The sequence below is a fragment of the Lutra lutra genome, chromosome 14, assembly GCF_902655055.1.
Source record: "Lutra lutra chromosome 14, mLutLut1.2, whole genome shotgun sequence".
NCBI lineage: Eukaryota > Metazoa > Chordata > Mammalia > Carnivora > Mustelidae > Lutra > Lutra lutra.
In genome coordinates, this window is record NC_062291.1 from 47023002 (window position 1) to 47040570 (window position 17569).

Sequence of the window (17569 nt, forward strand, 5' to 3'; positions counted from 1 at the left end):
GGGAGGGGTGGGAAGGAGGAGGGAGGAGAGAGAACCCCTAGAATATAAGCATGTAGGGGCGTCACACATCTGCCCGGATATTAATAGGTCTAATGAAGAAAAGGGTGAGATCCCCGTATCCATGCTCCTGCTAATGTTCAGTCATGCACTTAACCTTATTTGAATTTAGCAGAAGGAAGAGGAACTGGAGTGCCTTCCATCAGAGCTTTCCTATTTAGACAGGGTTGGTTCAAGGTTTTCCAGGTGGCCATGTCCCTAGATATTGGTGGTGACCCACGGGTGTGCTCAAACTCCACAGCTCTCTGGGACCTGGGGAGGAGGCTATGAATTCATGGTTGTGTAGTGAAGTCAGCTCAGTGCCCTGGAGGACGTCACCCATGGCAGCTCCAGGCTGGACTCACCAGACAGCAAGCCCAGATGACACGAGGACTTTATCCTCATTAGACATCTTGGAGCCCAGGCTCTGAGAGGACTAACTGGGGGCTATGGATGTCCCCACTATTCCAGCTTCATCCCTACCATGACTTTGGGCAGGTAGTAGAAGTGTCTTACTTTAGGGTCCCTGGTGATTCCCAGCAGAGTAAGATTGCTTGGATCCCAGTGCCAGCCAGGGGCCTTATTCCTCCAGGTTACCCCCAAGCTCCCCATCTCCTTCTGGAGCTTGCTTGGCCTTAGAAGAGGTCTTGAGGTCTGCCAGCTTCTCTTCCTGTTAGGAGTGCGTTTGGTTGCTGGAGTCAGCACAGTGATAGGCTGCACGAGGCCAAGAAGGGCAGGCGCCCAGACTCCCACCCAGGGCCACTCTCCCCTCAAGTTGCAACTATGCATGGCACTGGAGCTCACTTTTTGGTCCCTGGCAGAAGCTGGAGAACAAGGCTAAGGGAGGAACATGTGAACGGATGAGAGACTTGCCATATAGAATTGGGCTGGGAGGATTCTAAGTGAAACTGGACCTGTCTTCAAGTGTCTAAGGGCTGCCATCTGGAGGAAAACAGACTTGCTGCCAGATACTCATGTGTGTTTTTTGGGCATCAGGTGCTGTGCTAAGTCGGGGGCAGTAGGAGCCAGGGGTGAGTAGGACGGTCGTGGCCCTGGAGAAGCATGATGGTGACAGAAACAATCCCAGAGCATGGGGAATGTACAGATGCAGGGAGAGCAGAGCGGGGACAATGTGCTGGGGAAGTGGGGGGGGGGGGGGGGGTGGTCCCTGGCCTGCAAGCCTGCGCTGTCCCACAGGGGATCCCCCAGCTGGAGGCAGCCCCCGAGTACTGGGTGTATGTCTGTGAGGAAGGGAATACCCTGTGAGTGCAGACTACATACCAGCTTTCAAAGTCTCCCTGCAAAACATCTCATTCATGATAATGTTTATCCTGCCGAAATGACACTACTGTGGATATAGTCGCTTAAATAAATTACACTATGAAAATAAGTATCACCTGTTTCTTTTTACTACTAGAAAATGACGAGTGGCACATGTGCTGGTACCTGCGGCTCGCGTTGTAACTCTATTGGTTGGAGCTGCTCTGGACCAGGGGTCGGCCATTAAGAAGCAGGGGTGCGGGTGCCCCTGGACGTCACCTCCCCAAAATAACTACTGTGGAGGGGGCTGCCTCTGAGGGGTGAAGTCCCTGTCCCTAGAGGCCCAAACAGAGATGTTGGCAGTGGTGGAGAGACCACTGGATGAACTCCAAGGGTGCCTCCAGTTCTAACTCTACCAGAGTTCAGCAGCCCTCTTTGCTGCCCTTCGGGGCCTCAGGCAGGACCCCGAGCTGGAGAGCCCTTTGTCTGTGGCCCGGAAGTCCCGCCCACCCCGGGGCTCCGCCTAGCCCTCAGCAGAGTGTGCTGGAGCATCTCCTTGGCTCTGGTGAGGGCTGCCTCAGCAGGAACAGCCACATGGGGCACCACGCCCACCCCTTCCCAGGAGCTGCCATCAGCAGCCCCCACTGAGCGGGCCGTGGGGATGGTGATGTAGAGATGGGTGTCGTCTACGTGGTAGGTTTGCGGTGGTTGGCAGCCGCCACTGGTCACCTCCCCAATGACGAGTGCCCGGCCCAGCCTCTTCATGATGTAGGTAAATTCCTCCGCCGCGCCGGCCGTCAGGGCGCTGGTCAGAATGGCCACGTTCTTCTTGGAGCCGTAGCGTTCACCTGGAAAATAGAAGGTCCTTCAAGATGGCGAGTACCAGTCAGCACCTAGGGGCACCTGCCTTCTCCATGCTGTCTGGACCAGCAGAGAGGAAGGCCTGGGATTTAGTTTTGTGGCCTCGTGTCCACGTGCAAATCACTCCTTCCTGAGCCCCAGCTCTGCATCTGTAAAATGGAGATGAGAATGTGTGCCCCAGAAAAGGAGGTGCTTCCTCTTCATGAATAATGAGAATGCCCAACCTGACCAGTCTCACTTTTTACTCCAGAATCCAGGAAGAGCCAAATGTGCAAATTCAGGGCAACAACTCTCTAGGACAGCGATGTCTGAATAGAAATGTGACACGAGCCAAAATGTGAGACTCATATATCACTCTAAGTTTTCTAGGAGTCACTTTAAACAAGTGAAAAGAAACAGATGAAATGAATCCTAATAATGTTTTATTTAACTCAGTAGAACTCAAAAATGTAATCCACAAAAATTATTGAGATATTTTACATCCTTATTTTTCCATAAAAAGTCTTCCAAATCTGGTGTGCACTTTCCACTTTCCGCATCTCAGTTCATATGAGCCCTGTTTCAATGTTCAGTGTGGTGTGCAGGTCCCAGGTTAGACTCCACAATTCTAGGACCTCCTGATCTGCAGATTGGAGTCATTTGTACCTCTTGGTTTTGAATGTCTATTTGAATTTACAATTCACCTGGTTCTAATTTTTATTTATATTTTAAAGTATTTTTGAACATATGTCTTGCAGCTCCCCTTAAATCCTCATTTGATAAGGAAGTGTACCAGTGAGAATTGTGGGGTGATTTTCTGGTAATATGCACCCCCCACCGTTGGTCCCCCAGCCCCTTGTTGGATGGGAGTGTAAGTTCCTTGGTTTGTCATGCTGAGCAAGGGAGTCAGAGTGAGCCTGTCATCCACAATGGAGCCGTGAGAGCCCTGGGCCCGCACTTGCTCCTCTGGCCACTGCTCTGGGCCCAGAGTCACAAACTTTCTTCAAGCAAGTATTCTGAACTTCTGCTGGGAGCTCGGGCAGGATGGGCGCTAGACACCATCTAGGGTTTGGCGATGGGCAGGGGGATCCTTCTAGTTTTGGATTTGTTTTGTAGTCTGATGCTTGTAGTGGTGAGAATGGAGGGCATTTTGGTTTTAGACAAACCAGTGTTCAAGTTCTGGCTCTTTCACTTACTAGCTGGGTGATGTTGGATGAGATACTCAACTCAGTTAAGACTCATTTTTTCTCCTCTAGAAATTAAATATAATGGTAGCACTTTGCAGGGATTAAGGATCATTGTAAAAGTGTACAGCATAGGGCAGGGACTTTATATTCCCATTTACTATTACTTTCCCCTGAACTCAAGCTATTTTTCCTTTCCCTGATTTTCCAGAAGCTTCTGGAATGAGAACAGGAAAAGGAAATCTTTTACACATACCTGTGAGCCGGGAGTGGGTCCAGAGCTCACTGACAGAGTCATTGGGCCGGCTGTAGATTTTGTCCAACAGAATTGGAGGGCCTTCATCGAAGAAGTAGGAGCACAGGGCAGAGATGGAGGAAGTGGGGCCGCCAATGTTGAATCTGGGGGGAGGGAAGGAGGAACCACTAGGGAGGAGTTCACAGGGAGGTCCTCAGTTCCCCTTTGAAGAGCCTGGGATTTTTGCCTTGAGGAGGACACTAATACCAGGCAGCCGCAGTGCCCCATCCTAGTGCCCCATCTTCCTCCTGCAGAATTCCTTAGTTGGTATTTCCCAGCATAAAAGTCTTGAGAATAGGAGACTTTGTGGTCAAATTTGTGTAGAAAATATTGAATGCCATAACTACCCCTTCTGATCAAATATTAATACATTATGTGGTATATACTGTAGAAATTATATTAAAGGCTCTGACAAGTCATGCAGTTGTGAAATTTTTGATAAATTTTCCCCACTTACTGATTTTGGATGGCTCTCCTGCACCCCTGCTGCCTGTGAGGATGCAGCCTTCCCCAGCTGTATTCTCCATAATTCCACAAAACCCACTGGACATTTTTGTTGTTGTGTCCTCATGGGGCACTTAGTGTAGCGGAGTGCTCAGAACTGTGGAACTATATTGGGCGGGGCGATGGGGTGGGGGAGGGGAGAGCCTGTGCCTATCCTAGGACATGCACAGGGTGAACTACTCGGGCCTCTGTCTTCTTATTTGTGAACAAGAAATGTGGGCTGGTAATATGTGAGGAGTCTCTTCTGGTTGATGGTCTAGGATGGCCCGACGGGGCTTAGGACAGGGTTTAGGGCCCGTGACCTCAGCATCTGAACCTCCCCCAACCTCTGGGTGGAAGAGTCTTTAAGCAAAGCACACCTGTAGGCTGGGCCACTTCCTTTTACAAATGTGGTCTCACAGTTCATCATAAAGGGATTTAGCCTGAGCAGCATCTGCACGTTCAATATGTGTGTGAAGGATAAAATCTTCAGAAGTACGACAGGAGCACTCCAGCACAAGTTCTGGACATAGACACACACACACACACACACACACACACACACACACACACACACGCCCGGGCCCGGGAGGTGTTTCCTCTTCCAGGGAGAAAAAGCCTCTGAGATCCGGACCCCCTAGTGACGACCAAGAACCATGGCTGAGCTGCAGGTCATGACTCCACCAATTCTGGCAGCTTCCCTCATGCAGCTGGGGGTGGGGGTTTCGGCTCGGTGGGGAGGGAGAGCGGGGGAACAGTCTGCCTCGCCCTGTGTCCACAGAGGGTGCCCAGGGCAATCATAGAAGCCTGGGCCTGGTCCCTGCAGGCCCGGACTGTGTTCTTCCACCCTCTCTAGGAGAGAGGTCGATAGCTGAAAGCATCCCTCTAACAGCCATTTTGTGATGCAAAAAATTCTTTTTGCAACAATAGTGGCTAATTTGCAAATTCTCTCTGGGACTCTGGCTTTCTTTCTTTCTTTTTTCTTTTTTAAGATTTTATTTATTTATTTGACAGAAAGAAATCACGAGTAGGCAGAGAGGCAGGCAGAAAGAGGGGAACTCTGGTTTTCTTTCTTTCTTTCTTTCTTTCTCTCTCTCTCTCTCTCTCTCTCTCTTTCTTTCTTTCTTTCTTTCTTTAAAATTTTACTTAAATTCAATTAGCCAACTGACATACGGGACTCTGGCTTTGTAATTCTCATGATGGAAGTGGTCATAGGCTGATTTTGTATGACATGAGAGGCACAGCTGCAGGTGGTGGCCTAGCTGTCCCAAACATGATTGATCATCAGAATCACCTGGGATGATGTCTTTCAAGTACACAGATGAGGAGCCCTCAACCCTGGTGCTCTGGTTTCAGTAGGGTGGCATTGGGGACTGGGAATCTGTTCTCAATGTCTCCCTTTGCCCCTCTCTCTCCACTGAATCCTATGACCAGGCAAGCCTGGGAGTCAAGGGGTAGCCCAGTGACTCTCAGCCTGGAATTAACATTGGGATCATCTGAGGAGCTTAAAAAGACCACCATTGCTGGGGCTCTCTGCAGCCAATGAAGCCAGGACCCCCAGGGCCAGAGACCTCTGCCCACACCTCCCCCCTTCCTGGACCACTGACCTCATGTCAATAATCATAGCGTCTGTGTGCACAATCTTCTTCCAGACGTGCTCCACCAGCAGCTCTGACACCTGGGTGAGCAGCTCACAGTCTCCAAACATGTCAAACCTCAGGTAGCCAAGGTTGTCCTCAAACACATTAGTATGAAAGGAGAACTTGATCAAGTCCTCAAAGACTTCAGGGGAAGGGATCTGAAAGATCGATGGGGAGGGTAGGGTAGTGTCAGTGAAGGAGCAGATTTTACAACTCAGGAAAGTGGGCACCATAGTTTTCCTTTATACATGAACGACACTGAGGGGTGGGAGGGGACTAACACTTCTGAAAGAGGCAGTAGGTGTCAGGACCTTTTCCAGTGGAGAATCTAGGACATTATGTGGGTGGTGGGCCTGGGATGTGGACCCGAGTTTGGTAGGATGTGGCTGGCAGACTCCTTACAGAGAACACTCTGTGTGCCAACCCTACTCCAGGGGCCATGTTGTCCAGAGCTGCAAGGCCCAGGTGTGGTCATGGTCTCCACTCTGACTCCTCCTCCCACCCAGACCTCACAAGACACTACCTTGATGACTCTGAATTCAACTTCCTCTCCTTCTCCGGGGAAGGGAGGAAGACATTAGCTAGGCTACTGGGCCTCTGAGTCTTTAGTAGGGGTTTGGCCCACTGCTGAGCACACTGGAGCCCTTATCATCACCCTCAGGGCACCCTGTAGCATCCCCATCCTTTCAATGAGGAAACTGAAACACAGAGTGATTAAGTAACTTGCCCAAGGTCACACAGCCAGTGTAGAAGCCAGTGTAGAAGCTGGTATAGAAGCTGAATCCACATGTGACTCTAAACCATGAACCCTGGCTACATTGGAAAGGGGTGAGTCCTCAATTTGGAATCTGGTGGGCCTGTGAGCCTAGCACAGTGCTGGCACATACAAGGCTCCCCCAACCTGCCTTGTGCCTCCTCTTCTCTCTGCAGGACTGCTAGAAGGGCACAGGCTCTGTGGGCTGGAATGAGAGCAAGCAGTGTACAGGGACACTGCTATTAACTGGGACTCCTGGCCTCCCAGGCCTCCTCTGCCCTCGGTCTCAAGCTCTTCGACCATTGGCCCCTCTCCTCTGCATCCCCTCTGGGGTTCCATTCACTTTTTTGTAAAACGGGGATGGCGATTCTGCAGTAGTTACTTCTGGTGCCCTTAGCTTTTTTCTGACTCTGGCTGCCGCTGGCCTTGGCTACAGGTGCCTGCCTCTGGCATACTCCACGTCTTCCAACCCTCTCCTTCAAGACCTTCTCCAAGCTGCCTCAGAGTCTGAGAGAGTTCACGTTGGCAGGGGCACCTTCAGTTGACGAAGGACAGGAGCTGCAGGTCCCATCTGCAGATGGACAGCCCCGGGAAGCCTTCCCCACACTTGTTAGGATCCCACTGGAATCTTCAGAAACAACAGCCTCAATAATGCACCCCCCGTCCCCCTGCCCACTTCCCTCCTTCCCACTCTCTCTGCTCCCTCCCTCCTGCTTCAGAGACTGCCTCCCCCACAAACTGCCTGCATCCAAGACCTGCTTTCCAGGGTACCCGAGACAAATTCTGCCCTGCCTACTCGAGACGATGCAGTGAAATGATGGATGATAAACCAGGTGGAGAGATGTTGTAAATGCTGCCTTTTGATGAAGCTCCTAGCTGACGGGAGCATTTGGGGAACCCTTGGCTTATCTGGGCCATGGGTCTGGAGAACTTTTCCCTCAACTACCCAGCAGTGGAAATCCTCAACCTTGATTGAAACAACTTTCCAGTGTTTCCCCAGACATCCTTACTGGCTTCAAATAAACTGATCACAATAGCCTGCCTTGCTCCGAATTTCCCATCCAGCTGGCCCTCTGTTCAGAGTGCACACCCACTGAGCGAGCTCCTTCCAGATGTAGGAAAACCACAATGACATGCATGGTGGGAGGGGAGGAGAAGACGGTCGGGGCCTCACCACGGCTGTGGTTCTTGGGGCTGTGCGTTGGCACCCCTGACCATGCCCCAGCCCATGTCCCAGCTCCATGCTTCAGCTCTGAGACAACTGTGAGGCCAAGACTTCGGCCGGCTTCTCTCTCCACCCCCTCAACTCCTTCCCACAAACTGCAGCCTCTTGAGGCGGGCAGGTGGCGAGAACGAACACAAATCCCGTGTTGCTAGAGGAGGAAACCGTTGTGACTTCTTGTGACCTGACCTTTACCTTACCACTGACTAGAAGAAGTGCTGCAAACACTTGCCTTCTGCCCCGCTAAGGGTGAAACTCCTTCTCTATGAGGGCTTTTCACACTGAGCTCCTGTGGGTACCAGTGTTCTACAGAGCTGCTCAGGGACCTCATGGATGCGAGAAGGGGAAGGGATGACAGGAGGAGAGGAAGGAAAAGGTGTGACTGGTGAGCCCTTAAACCCAGAAACAAGTCTGGAGGCCTTTGTCTTGCACCATGCACAGAGTCCTAGGCTAAGTGCCCCTCGTATCTCACCTGCACGGGCACGATCCCGGGAATGCGGTCCTTGGCATCCTCGGGGATGTGGGCTGTCTTCAGGTGTGGGTCTCCAGACAGCATCTGCAGGTCGGCGCCCAGCATCTCAGCCAGGGCCCCTTCTGAGGTCACCCTGGAGTAGTGGCCCTGCAGACGGCTCAGCTTGGCAGCCATCTTGGCCCCCAGTTCTGGGGAGGCATAGTTATCGGCCACCAGCTTCCCGGTGGTCTGCAGCACCGTGGGCACCTTGGCACGCAGGGCCACTATGTCCCGGGCTGTGGAGAGGGCCTCGCTCATGGGCACAGTGATGTCTGGCTCCACCCCAGCCAGGTCCCAGGCCTCACCTGTGCTGGCACTCAGGGCCATCTGCGTGGGCATGGAGGTATACAAAGGGCTGCTGCCCACTTGGTAGATGCCCACGGAGAGTGCTCCTCCAGCGGTGGGCTCCCCAATGACCGTGGCCCGCTGCAGGTCCTGCATGGTGTGAGCAAAGGCCTCAGCGGCTGACCCGCTGATGTGGCTCATCAGGATGTAGAGGTCCTTGTGGGGGCCGTAGCGCTGACCGGCCACCTGTGGCAGGGTCCACACCTCCGTGACCCTTGAGGTGGCCCTGTCAAAGACAGAGTAGAGGTGCTGGCGGGGCTCTGCCTCGAAGAAATAAGAGCAGAGCAGCGGCACCGCGGTGGAGTAGCTCCCGGGGTTGTACCGCAGGTCGACGACCAGTGCTGCCGTGTCTACCAGCTTTTGCCACACCAACTGCACCAGCTGTGGCCCGATGGCCTTCACTGTCTCCAGCTCAGCCATGGCGTCGAAGCGCAGGTAACCCAGGCGGCCAGGCAGCACCTCTATCTTAAACAGGGCTTCGATGAGGTAGGATACCTCCTCTGGGGAGGGGACAGCGGGGGGTGGTAGGGGCACCTCCTCAGCCACCATCTCACTGGGACTGTGGAACACCAGCAGGCGGTGATCCCCAGACATCTCCTGCAGGTCGGCCGTGAGCTGGGAGGCCAGCGACTCCAGGTCCACAGCAGTGCGGTAGGCCCCCTGGGTCAGCTTGGCCCGCAGCAGGGCGCTGGTCTGCCCCACGACCTCTGGCCGCGCGTAGTGCGCCTCTACCAGGTGCCCCGTGCTCTCCACCAAGGCCTCCAGGCTGCGGTGGAACTCCAGCACCTCTTGGGCCCTGTCCAGGGCCTCCTCGGCCAGCACGATGGCATCAGGCACCACACCGCCCCCCAGCCAGCATTCGCCATGGTTGTCAATGAAGGTGAGCACGGGCACTGTGAGCACCAGGTCCCCCTCGGGCATTTCCAGCAGGGGCACTGTGCGGGTGTGCAGCAGGCTGCCCGCGGTGATCTCACCCACCAGCGTGGCCCAGCCCAGCGACTGCATGAGGAAGGCCAACTCCTCCGCGGCGGTGGCTGTGCGGTGACTGGTGAGCAGGTACACGCCGCGCTGGATGGGGTAGCGCTGGCCTAGCAGCTCCATGCGGCTGAAGTGCTCCTGCGTGATGTTGGTGCGACGGTCGTACGTAGTGAAGAGGCGCACGGAGCCGGCGTCGGGACCCTGGAAGTAAGAGAGCAGCAGGGGCACAGCCGAGGATGGTCCCCCGGGGTTCTGGCGCAGGTCCATGATGAGGTGCTCCGTGTCCTGCAGGGGCCCCCACACCTGACGTACGATGTAGGGGTTCAGCGCCTCCAGCACCGAGGCGTTGGCAAAGCTGTCAAAGCGGAGGTAGCCCACGTTGCCGGGCAGCACGGACACCTGGAACATAGCGCCCACTAGGGCTCGCCGGGCAGCCTCATTGTCGGGCACCGTGGGGACCACCTCCGGAGGGTCGTCCTCTCCAACCTCGGGCCCAGAAGAGGTTTCCTTGGGACTGACGGCCCGCACCAGGAGCCTGGGGTCCTCGGACGCAGTCTGCAGACCTGCGTTGAGCTTCGCGACCAGGTCCTCCTCAGAGACCACTGCAGAGAAGTCCATATTGGCCAGGTGGTGCAGCAGGGCGGGCACGCGGTCCACCAGTGTGTAGTAGGTCTGGAGCGCCCCCTGCAGGCGCCGCACCACTCCAGGCAGGGCCCTGCGCAAAGTGAGGATGGCCAGGGCTTTCTCTAGGGCCTGCTCCGCTGGTGTCCCCACACAGGGCAGTATCCCGCTGCCCTCCCAGGTCTGGCTGCCTCCTCCCAAGGGCCCTAGAGACCTGGACACGGGCACGGTGAGGAAGAAGTCGGACTGGCCTATCCTTATCTTCTGGAGGTCCAGGGCACCCCCTCCAGTCCTCTCGCCTACCACAATGGCTCTGCGCATCTGTTTGAGGATGTAAGTGATGTCCTCAGCCACACCCCCCGTGTGGCCGCTGGTGAGGACCACCACATCCTTGTCCGCACTGTACCTTTCTCCCAGGACCTGGGGCAGGGTCCAGATCTCAGTGGTCGTATTGGAGGGGCGGTCGTAGATGGTATCCACATGCAGGACTGTGTTCCCTGGGTGCAGGTAGGAGATGAAGTAGGGGATACCAGAAATGTGGCCCCCAGTGCAGTGTCGGAGGTCCAGCACCAAGGCAGAGGTGCCCATGAGCTTCCTCCAGACGCTGGCCACCAGGAAGCCCCCCAGCTTGCTCACCACCTCCTGGCCTGGGATGTCATCCACACGCAAGTAGCCCACGTTGCCCTCCAGAACCTCGTGGTGGATGCCCTTCTTCAAGCGGGCAAGCAGTTCCTCTTGGGTGAGGTTGGTGAGGGCTGAAGCTTGCCGGGGAGCCTGGAGGGTGCTGGGCTCATAGGAGATGACCAGGCGAGGGTCATTCAAGGAGCTCTGCACCCCGGTGGTCAGCACATGGGCAAGAGTCTGCGGGTCTGAAATGTCAAGGATCTCCCGGCTCTTGATGGCCTGCTCGATGGCTTCCTGCATCCCCATCAGGTTCTCCGGGAAGCAGTAGTTATCCAGGAGGACCTTGGCCATGTCGAGCACCAGGCTTGGCTGGAACAAGTACGTGGGGTCGGCCAGACCACAGAGCAGAGTGGACAAGATCAGGGCCCATTCTCTCGTCATGTGGATCCGGCAGGAGAGCTGCACAAAAGCCCCCGAGACTGTGCGTGAGGCCACAGCACTGCTGTGTGGCTGCCTTCCTCCCTCGTCCTTCTCAGCAGGCGGACAGAAGGTCTGGGCTAAACTCGGGAGTTGGGGTGCGGCTTCCAGCTCCAGTAAGCCTTTAATCCTGTCTAATTCCAGCGCATCAGCCCTGGGGACTAGAGAGCAAGGGCCCAAGTGGTTTGACCCAGAAGGTGCGCTGGATCTCGTCTTGCTGTGCCACCTCTGTATATAGTAATCTGAGTAACTACCGTTCACTCTGAGTTCCTGCCACACATCAGGTGCTGCACTATGCTTCGCAAGGTAACCGTTTTTTACTAGAGCCTAGCAAAATAAGAACTATTAACTGGCTCTCAACAGCATTTCCCCACCACACCAGGTGATCAGCGTGCCAGTAACTAGGTAGGACTCATTGGAGCCTGGGCTCTGTGACTCTCTACTCTGTGGCCTTAGGGAAGTGGCTTACTTATTATGTAAATTAAGTAAGAAACTATGCGTAAAGCATCCCTTGGTTTCAGGCCAGAAGGGAGCATTCCCTTACTGATAATTTCTCTGTGGTGGAAATGATCTCCACCGCATGGCTGAAGAAATGGAGCTCTGTAGCTCCCTGCAGCCCATCATTTTAGGTGGGGGTTGAGGAGACATTGAGACCAAGTCTGGGGAGGGGACTGCAGTTGGCTCCGACAGTGCAGAGGCTGAGTCTGAGGCTGCCATCCACTTCAGAGGTGGAAGTTAATTTCTATGTCTTGCTAATGCATCAGGGGAATTGGAGTGGGTCCCCCAACCCCTTTCAAACAGTGAGAATACAATGTCTGGACCTCACTGGTGTATGTGGTGTATGGGTGGGGTGTCCGCCTTCCAGACACCACGGGATCAGTGATTCCAGGTCCGATGAAGTGGTCTCTGTGACCTAACAGGTTCCATGCTCCTGGCTCAAGAAGGCCCCTGCTGGTTGAGGGCTCCCGTCCATGGCCCGGTGTTTGCAGGGAGAACCCAGCTGCAGAACTTGGGTCTCTGCAGTCCCAGGCCTCCCAGGCATCCAGATCATTCCCCCACCTACACAGAGAACACAGCCTGTCTCAGGTGACCAGCCAGACTCTAAGCCTCCCTCCCAGCTTCTGTTCCGTCACATGGAAGTGACATGCTTGCAGCTGACTTGCCCCAGATCTCCAAATACCTGCCAAGGAGCCTAGAGTCAAGATCCCCTGCTTTGTCTCCGCATCTCCCCGGGGATGGGCACTTCCCATATCTATCAGACAGCCACCGCTCAGAGTACACATAGCTGGGGAGAGCGCTGGGAGAGGGGTTCCCCTCAACTCACTTGGCCCATGAGCCCCACACATCCTCCTGGGGCCTGCAGGCAGCTAGCGGGTACACACGTGTGCCTCAGCAGGCAGCTGCAGGAGCTGTGCCCGGGGACAGGGGGCTTTCTCAGCGCCCTCAAGAACCACAATCTGCTCTCTGGAACTCATTATCTGGGGATGTTTACCAAGTGGTTTATGAAGGCCAAAGAGGTCAATTAGCTAAAACAAACATATTTTTAGCTCATTAGGATTTGTTTAATGCCCAAGTGACATATGGTCACATCACTCCACTGTTCACAGCCAATGAGGTAAGCCTGATTTATTATAACAATAAGGTCTCCTTAGCCCCCACTGGGAAGACTGGGCCTTCCGATCTGCCTCTACTTGGGGAGTCACATGTCAGAGTGTGCCATCCCGGGCCTCCGAGAGCACTTCTCTGTCCTTGCTTGAACTCAGGCGAAGCCTCGGGACCCGGAAGGGCAGAGGATAAAGATGACCAGGAAAAAGTCCTTCTTTGGGGAAAGTGCTTCTCCTGGACTCTTTCTAAAATGCAGTTATAGGATGGGATGCCTGAAGCCATTGCTGGGCACCAATTTGTGGGGATGGATGGCTCAGAGCCTCGCAGAGGATGTGGGCAACAGAATGGAGGTGCGTCGCGTATCACCATAGGGGCAGAGTTAGTGCCTACAAGGAGACATGGTGTCTCCTCCTGCAGGTGTGGCCAGAGGCCAGTGGGAGAAAATTCTCTCCCCAGAGTTCGTCTTTCTCTCTGTGTTCTTTATGGACATTTTCAAGCAGTACAGCAAATATCCATGTCCTCAGATTTTAACATTGACATTTTATTACCCTTTCTTTATCTCACCTCTGTCTCTCTGACTCTCTCTCTAAACCTCAAACTAGCATATTTTTTAGATGCATTTCAAAGCAAGTTATATCCTGTCTTTATTTTATTTTAATCCTTTTTCTTTTCACTTTTTCTTTTTTTTAAAACTTTTTTTAAAAATAAGAGTAAAACATACTCATTTTTACAAGTTAAATAATTCATAAATGTGTGAACAATCTTTTTCCAAAGCCATTCCAATATAGCCAATAATAATGTGTATTACACATACATAAATAATGTTTAATGTGTGGCTGTCCTCTCTTTTCTCTGAGTTCATACATGAATGCACATATATAGGAGATGTACAGTCTGTTCATCTAAGGATGTCCATCCATTCACCCATCCATCCATCCATCCATCCATCCATCTATCCATCCATTTAGTGTCATCTGTGTTCACATAGAGTCCATACTGTGTATACATGGTAATTTGCCTTTTGTTTTACTTACTTAAACATACAGCAGAAACAACCTCACTGCTGAAGCATATACATAAAGTTCATCCTTTTAATGACTGCATTGCAGCCATTTTACTGATCTGTTCTCCTCGTGAGAGAGATTTTAAGTTGTTTCTGTTTTTATTTCTATAAACAGTATCATTATAAATGTTCTCAAGGATGTGTTCTTAAAGACTAGTGTTTCTTATTTCTGTAAATTCCCAAAACTGGGCTCACTGAATCGAAGAGTATGTGTATTTGTTCACTTGTTTCCTTTATTATATTTTTAGTAACTTTTTTAAAAATTTCTTTTCAGTGTTCCAGAATTCATTGTTTATGCACCATATCCAGTGCTCCATGCAATATGTGCCCTCCACAATACCCACCACCAGGCTCATCCAAACTCCTACTCCCCTCCCCTCCAAAACCCTCAGTTTGTTTCTCAGAGTCCACAGTCTCTCATGGTTCGTCTCCCACTCCGATTTCCCCCAACTCACATCTCCTCTCCATCTCCCAGTGTCCTCCGTGTTATTCCTTATGCTCCACAAGTAAGTGAAACCATATGATAATTGACTCTCTCTGCTTGACTTATTTCACTCAGCATAATCTCTTCCAGTCCCGTCCATGTTGATACAAAAGTTGGGTATTCATCCTTTCTGATGGAGGCGTCATACTCCATAGTGTATACGAACCGTATCTTCTTTATCCATTTGTCTGTTGAAGGGCATCTTGGCTCTTTCCACAGTTTGACAACTGTGACCATTGCTGCTATGAACACTGGGATGGTAACTTTTAAGTTATCTGTAAATGTGTATTTTTTCTGTTGTTTTTTTTTTTTCTTAAAACAACTTAATTAATGTATGACTGACACCCATGGAACTGACCATATTTGAAGTGTACAGTCCGGTGAGTTTTGACATGTGTATTCTCCTACGGAACTATCACCCAGCTCAAGATCATGTATATTGCCCTCATCCTCAAATTTTTCTCATGCCTCATTGTTATGCAACCCCCCTTACATCTCCATCTCCAAGCAGACACTGATCTGCCTTCTCTCACCACTGTGGATTCGTTCTCATTGTCCAGACCTTAAATGGAATTATAATATGTGTACTGTTTTTTTTTTCCCTTCCTGTCTTCCTTCATTCAGCATCATGAGTTTGAGACACACCTATGTTGTTGAGGGCACCGTTAGTTTATTTATTTAATTGCTGAGTGGTATTCCACAGTATGGATCTATTGCCATCTGTTATCCACTCCTGGGCTGACTGACCTGCAGCTTGCTTCCACATGTAACTGTTACAAATGCAGCTTCAGTGCGTGTTTAAGTATAGGATATATGGTTTTATTTTCACCAGGGCAGGAATGCATGTTTAGCATTTTAAGAAATAACCGGTTTTCCAAAATTTAAGTTTATACAAGCAGTGTATGAGATTTCCAATTCCTCCACATCAATGCCAACAATTGGTATGTATATTTTAGCTATTTTAATGGCTATGGAGTGACTTCCCATTATGATTTAACATTTCCTTGATGACTAATAGTGTTGAGCATCTTTTAATATATTTATTGGCCATTTGTATATATTCCAAGATGAAGTATCTGTTTAGATCTTTTGCACATTTGTTGGGGCTGATGGGGATGTCTTGGAGTGGAATTGCTGGGTCATGCAGTAATCCTCTGTTTAACTTTTTGAGGAACCGCCAAACCATTTTCCCCTTGCAGCTGCACCATTTTGCGTTGCTGCCAGCACGTCTGAATGTTTGATTCCTCCACATCCTTGTCAACACTCATTATCCTCTGGCTTTTTGATATTAGCCATCCTAGAGAGTGTGAAGTAGCTTTGATTTGCATTTCCCTACTGACTCGCAATGCCAACAATTTTTTCATGTGCCTATTGGCTATTTGCATATCCTCCCTAGTGAACTGTCTATTCAGGTTCTTTGTCCCATTTTAAAATTAGGTCACTTTCCCCTTTATTACTAAGTTATAAGCATTCTGGTACAAGTCCCTTATCAGATACGAGATCTGCAAAAATCCCCTTCTATTCCATTGGTTATCTTCTCACTTTCTTGCTGGTGTCCTTTGAAGTCCACATTAAAAAAAATTTGGGGTGCGCCTGGGTGGCTCAGTGGGTTAAAGCCTCTGCCTTTGGCTCGGGTCATGATCCCAGAGTCCTGGGATCGAGCCCCACTCGGGCTTTCTGCTCAGCGGAGAGCCTGCCTCCTCCTCTCTCTCTCTCTGCCTGCCTCTCTACCTCCTTGTGATTTCTGTCTGTCAAATAAATAAATAAATAAATAAATCTATCTTTAAAAAAAATTTGGGGGTGTCTGGGTGGCAGTTAAGTGTCCAGTTCTTGGTTTTAGCTCAGGTCATGATTTCAGGATCATGAGATCGGGCCCCATGTCAAGCTCTGCACTAGGCATGGAACCTGCTTAAGATGCTCCCTCAGCCCCTTCCTGCCTCCCTGCTCCCACACATGCACGATCTCTTAATTTTTTTTTTAATTTTGGTGATCACCAGTTTATTTAGTTTTTCTTTTGTTGCTATTGCTTTTGATGTCATACCTAAGACTCTTTTGCCAAACCCAAGGTCATGATGACTTATCTTTATATTTTCTTTTTTTAAAGACCTTTTTTTAAACAAAAGAATTTGACAGAGAGAGAGAGAGAGAGATAACAAGTAGGCAGAGAGGCAGGCAGAGAGAGAGGGGGAAGCAGGCTCCCCGCTGAGTAGAGAACCCCATGTGGGGCTCAATCCCAAGACCCTGGGATCATGACCCGAGCCGAAGGCAGCGGCTTAAACCACTGAGCCACCCAGGCTCCCCATCTTTATATTTTCTTTAAGAGTTTTATAGTTTTAGGTCCTATGTTTAGGTCTTTGATCCATTCTGAGTTGATCTTTGTATATGATGTGAGGTAGGGGTACAATTTCATTCTTTTGCTTGTGAAAATCCAGTAGTCCCAGCACTTTCTCATTTGATATTTAGTAGTAGACCCAAGGAACAGGATACAGAGATAGATGTATAGATAGATAGATAGACAGATAATAAATGATTTATTTTTAGGAAATTGGCTGGCTCATACAACTTGTGGGATCACAAGTTTGGAATTTATAGTGCCAGCCCCAGAAGACTGGAAACTCAGGCGTGATTTCTGTGTTTCAGTCTTGAGGAAGAATTTATTTTTCCTCAGAAAACCTCAGTCTTTCCTCTTAAGGCCTTCAACTTATTGGATGAGGCCCATTCACATTATAGAGGATAATCTGCTTCACCTTGAATCAACTGATAGTTAATGTTAGTCACATTCACAAATACCTTCACAGCAACATCTAAACTAGTGTTTGACCAAACAATGTGGCACCAAGCTTTCTTGACATAAAAATTAACCATCACAGGTGGTATTGTTCCCATTTTATAGGTGGAGAAACTGAGTCCTGGAGAGGTCAGAATTCTTCCCCAAATGCACAGTAAGTAGCTGTGAAAACTTCAAGGTGAAAACTTGAACTGAAAACTAGCTCCAAAAAGATATTCAGTCCTTACACTCACATGAGGTGTTCTGATTGTTCCAAGAACAGTCTAAGCTCAGAGAACCCTTGAGTATTCTGCAAATGGGTTTCAGAAAAAATAGTTTCATTGGCCACAAATTCATGCTGCAAATGACTTGAATTTCTC

At 50.8% G+C, this 17569-nt stretch overlaps 1 protein-coding gene across 1 annotated transcript; it reads right to left on the reverse strand.

The window, feature by feature from the left end:
- Positions 1-616: 616 nt before the first annotated feature.
- Positions 617-11234, reverse strand: RBP3 (retinol binding protein 3). Its single transcript, XM_047701618.1, has 5 exons — positions 8187-11234; positions 5706-5896; positions 3577-3719; positions 1807-2144; positions 617-706 (listed from the first exon to the last, which is right to left on the reverse strand). Exons 1-5 carry the CDS (start codon positions 11232-11234, stop codon positions 617-619), a joined length of 3810 nt encoding a protein of 1269 aa, XP_047557574.1.
- Between the last annotated feature and the right edge of the window lie 6335 nt (positions 11235-17569).

What these genes read in the sequence shown, in the direction of transcription:
- RBP3 (XM_047701618.1), bottom strand. Translation starts at nt 11,234, where the DNA reads ATGACGAGAGAATGGGCCCTGATCTTGTCCACTCTGCTCTGTGGTCTG. An exon ending in GCTATGATTATTGACATGAG is followed by an intron (nt 3,720 to 5,705) that starts GTCAGTGGTCCA and finishes CCCTCCCCCCAG; the next exon opens with ATTCAACATTGGCGGCCCCA. An exon ending in GACCCACTCCCGGCTCACAG is followed by an intron (nt 2,145 to 3,576) that starts GTATGTGTAAAA and finishes TCTATTTTCCAG; the next exon opens with GTGAACGCTACGGCTCCAAG.